Source organism: Centruroides sculpturatus, unplaced genomic scaffold, assembly GCF_000671375.1.
Source record: "Centruroides sculpturatus isolate CEXI.00-Female unplaced genomic scaffold, Cexi_2.0 scaffold77, whole genome shotgun sequence".
In the NCBI taxonomy this organism is placed as follows: Eukaryota; Metazoa; Arthropoda; class Arachnida; order Scorpiones; family Buthidae; genus Centruroides; species Centruroides sculpturatus.
The window spans coordinates 192,835-197,687 of NW_019384320.1; the positions used below are offsets into that span (position 1 = coordinate 192,835).

The window sequence follows — 4,853 nt, forward strand, 5'->3', positions numbered from 1 at the left end:
ATAATTTATATAATACTGTCCAGACGATAGAAATCTCTCCGTAGCGTGGCGCTACGGACGGCGGGAAAGTAGTTCGGCTGCCCGATGACGTTTGAGGTAATTATAGGGAATTTTTACTGTTTTTTACGGATACCGGTCACAATTTTTTCGTAGTTTTATAGGAATTGTAATTATAGGGACCGTAATTATAGGGGGGTCGACTGTATATCAAAAATATGTGAGTTGCATCCTATATTGGAATGGTATTTTTTATAACCTGTATATTGTATATATATATGGATAGGGGTGTGATTACAGGAGGTGTAATAAGGGTCCAAAAAATGAGCTGCAGTTTGGCCACTGTGGGTATATATGTTACTACTATATGGTAATGGTTATCAAGATAAATTCAGAATATTTCTTGCCTGATGATGAACTTACTATTAGAAAGCATTTTCAAGAACTACTTATTTTATTCTGTTAAAGGATTGATGCTGGTAGTTTTTTGGTTTATATCAATAGAGTAGAACAATTATTTATTGTGATCATCACAATGCCAAGCTGCAATTTTTTATCATATTTTTTAAATAATTTATTTAAAATACAAACTTTTATTTTAATAGTGTCCCCTGTACATCATACTTTTCCTGTTAATAATAGAGTCAGCCAGCATCTATCAAACTCTGTTCTGGGGAAAGTTTTTGAATTGAAATAATGTGACTTCTGGTCCAAACCAGAAGTCTATATACATTAATTGGGGGCCTCCTACCCATAAGCTTTCCATATCTGGTTTTGACTTTCATCTATGTACAGTAATACTCCAAACTTACGCAATAGATGGGACCGAGCATTAACTGCATAAGTCAAATTCGCATAAGTCAGGGTATAATTTCGCATATAAATACATACAAATAATTTTTAATTGGGGCCGAAGACTAAAGAAAACAATAATTTAGAAAAAAATGTTTAATAAAATCTTAGATAATACATATGTATAACAAATTAGGCCTATATTATTTTACAATTTTTCACATTTACTTGATTATTACGCCATAATTTTAACATTGTTTCCATCTCAGCGATAATACTGTGACGTTTACGAATGATGCTTGAATTTAAAGATTGAGCATTTTTCACAGCTTCGAGAATTTTTTCTTTGCCTTTTATAATTGTTCTGACCGACAATTCCGGTAGATCAAACTTCTTTGCCAATTCACAAATTTTCATTTTTGTATCGAAGTCTTTAATAATGGGTACGTTCGTAAAGTCAAACGAGTTAAACGCGTTAGTAACGAATCGTTCGAAAAGTCTAACGAAATAGGAATAACGATGACGTCATTCTCGTTTAACTCGTTCGACTTTACGAACATACCCAATGTTAACTTTACATTCCAAAGATAAAGTTTTTCTTTTCTTGTTTGATGCAGAAGAATTAGTTCTACTTCGTTTGGATGACATAGTAGAGTCTCTCAAGTCTCCGTAGATATAACAAACATATTATATAGAAATAATAAATAAAATAAATAAAACATAGAAATAAATAACACAAAATAAATTGTAGCTATGTGTCGATTCTGCGCGACACATCCGAACATGTAAGCTGAACAATAGTGTGAGGGGAGTGAGTAATCAAGGGTTGCGTGGCGCTCAAACAAAAGACGAATCGACAAGATTTGAAAATCGCGTAACTCCGGGTTCGCGTAAGTCGGGGTATTACTGTAATTCCATTCTTGAGATTAAAGAAGATGGACACCAATGAAAATTTAGCAATTTAAAAATTGCAGCCTAAAAATATAAAAACTTGCTGCTGTAGTTATTCAGCTAAATTAATCAATGCACCTATAACAGTGGATGAAGTTTAATAAACGCTAACATTTTCAACTTAATTACTAGCAACTTCAGGCATGGACATTGAAAGTGGAATTTCAACTGTCCACACTTGAAGATGGCTGATTAATCAGGTAAAAAATATTTGTGTTATTAATAAAACACACCTTTAATAATCCAGCTAATAAAAATTAATAATATAATAACGTTTTCGATCGTTTCTTAACGATCTTCTTCAGATTCTAAACGATCGAAAACGTTATTATATTATTAATTTTTATTACTGGATTATTAAAGGTGTGTTTTATTAATAGTATATTTATCCAGTTCATCCGTTATATAAATATTTGTGTTCTGTAACCCTTGTCTAAAGGTGCATACTTAAAATATATTTCAGTTAACTAACTCTAGGTCCATTCTGTATTTGTAGAATATTGTTATTAATTTTATTTATCATAAATCTACATATATAAATGAGGATGTTTGTTCTTTATGCACTCCTAGGCTGTTAAGATACTTCTAACTTAGATAATGTATGTACCACCCAAAGATATTGATTGAATTTATATATATCAATTAATTTTTGTCCATATTAGATTTGTGGCTTTACATATAGTGCAATCTATTGGCAAAAAAATTTTTTAAATAATAAACAAAATATAATTCATACAAAAAGGATATAATTAAAAAATCTAATATTATATTCATTTAATTACTGCAACAATAATATAGTGCAAAGTAGATTCAATATATCATTATTGCGATGGGTAGCACATAACGTTCACCTGTGTGGAGTCAAAAATGTTACACTGGAAACTATATAAGTACAGTATTTAATTTTCTACATAACTTGGATTTTTTCATTGCTGAATGGTACTTTATTAATTCTAATAAGTATGCCAACTTAGTGGTTGAGTGGATAAAACCACTGAACACTGGTAGTTAGTTGTGGGTTCATACACCATCAACAGGCTGGCAACAAGGAGTTTTCTGGGTTATCTTTTATTAGTAACATCTAAATAGGGGTCAAGTTTCCCATAAAAGTCTACCTGGGAAGCATCCTTCTTGGTAGGTCATCATGTGTTGCATTGCTGTAACCAAATAAACTAAAGTAATTCTAATAATTTTTTTATAAACTTACTATTTATAAGGACATACTTCTCATGTTTATAGGCATTCCGATAATGTTCTTAAAATGAATTTCACCACATACATTTTTGAAATTTATGATTAGTATGCCAGGTGTAAGAAGCTAGTTAAATCTATATGTGAATTTAAGTTATTTAATGTTTGTTTAAAAACAAAATATTATATTATTTTTTTATTAGTAAAGTATGTTGGTAAAAGTTATTGAATATCAGATTGTTTATTACCTAAATTTACTTTAATTTATATAAATATTTACGTTTCATAATACATTAAATACTGAATAATTTTTCACTAGAGATAGCTTCTCTTTATTAATTTTAATAATTATAATTAAATTTAATATGAGATGGGGCTAATGCCCATCTTTAGTGCCAAATTACTAAGTATTTAATAATTATTAGTAGAGGTAATGTAGCCTGATTTAATCAAGTAATCATTTGACTTTAATATAATAACCTTCAGTCTTTAAGGTGTTTATACAGTATTTGCATAATGCATATTCAAACAAAGGCATTAATTACATTACACTGGACCTTCATTATAGCGCTGCTCGCTATACCACACACTCAGTTATAGTGCGGATGATGTTTGTGACACAATAAGTTCAAACACGTTTATTGTGTCGCCACTGCGCCGCTCAGTATAACATGGGTGTTATTTCCTGCCTGACATGTGCATTATATCGGGGGTCCACTGTATATTCAGAATAATTAAATTTTATAAAATATGACAAATATATATCAAAATAATTTGACTAATTATATAGTTTTGTTTTAGGTACATATTCAACTTCCAGTAATCTTCCAAAATTAATTATCGAGCCTAAAAAGGTATTTGTTTTTTTATAATTCTTAAATATGTGAATTTATTTAATAAAATATTACCATAAATTATTTGCTTTCATATTCTATTAAACATGATATAACTTACAGCAGATTACATATGATCTTTGAGGGAATTTAAAATTGTAATTTAATAAATTTTTTACTTTTTAAATTATTTAAATTATTTAGAAGTGAATTTTGGAAAATAGTTTTTAATAACAGTGTAAATATGAGATATTGACATGCTATGAGCTGTAATCATCATTATTTTAGGTGATTAATTAATAGCTACTGACATTGAAAATCAGACATTTAAATACTCTTACTTGTTAGTGAAAACTTGTATCTACAGTGTAATCATTTTTTAGAACATTTTGCAAGTCTTAAGAACTATTTTATAGTTATGAACTGGTTTCCTAGTTTATTGGAATAGTTTAAGCTAAGAATTCTTTAAAGAAAAGCCAAAGCCAACCTTAGTGTTAATTATCATATTTCTGCACAAATAAGAAATGCTCTTACATGTGAAAATTACTTGTTTTGTACTTGAAACTAATCTCTTGCTTCAAATATAAGAGCACACTTGATATATAAAAGCATGTTCTCATGTGTGCCAGCTTGTTAAGGATGTGTTCTTATTAGGGCCATTGAGAGGGAAGAACTAAGAACTTTTCTTCCAGTCCAGAGAAAAGCTGGGGATTTGTGATGGTTACTATCCCTATAAATTAATGTTAAATATAAAATCTTTAAGATTGAATTTTATTAATAAGGAAACATTCTACATATTTCATTTGTTCAAAAAATAGCAAAAGGTGACCTGCTCTACCCTAGGCCCCAAATAAGTACAGTGGTGCCTTGTATAACGGACACTGCAAACAACAGACTTTCTGTTTGGCCGTTACATGACTTGAGCAACAGACTGGCTACGAACAACAGACTTTCCATTTGGCAGTTATATGAGGCGAACAATGGACTTTCTGCAAACAAGTGCGAATGATGTTTCCATTCTTTTGCCGTTGCCNTACTGTCCAGACGATAGAAATCTCTCCGTAGCGTGGCGCTACGGACGGCGGGAAA

The 4,853-nt window shown here is 30.4% G+C and overlaps 1 protein-coding gene across 1 annotated transcript in view; it reads left to right on the forward strand.

The window, feature by feature from the left end:
* The window catches only part of LOC111625090 (protein LTV1 homolog), a 26,411-nt gene extending 22,577 nt beyond the window's left edge, over positions 1–3,834 (forward strand). The window contains exon 9 of the mRNA XM_023368121.1: positions 3,733–3,834. Coding sequence (XP_023223889.1) covers positions 3,733–3,803 — 71 coding nt within the window. The 3' untranslated portion in view covers positions 3,804–3,834. The remainder of the gene's footprint in view (positions 1–3,732) is intronic.
* The last annotated feature ends 1,019 nt before the right edge of the window (positions 3,835–4,853 follow it).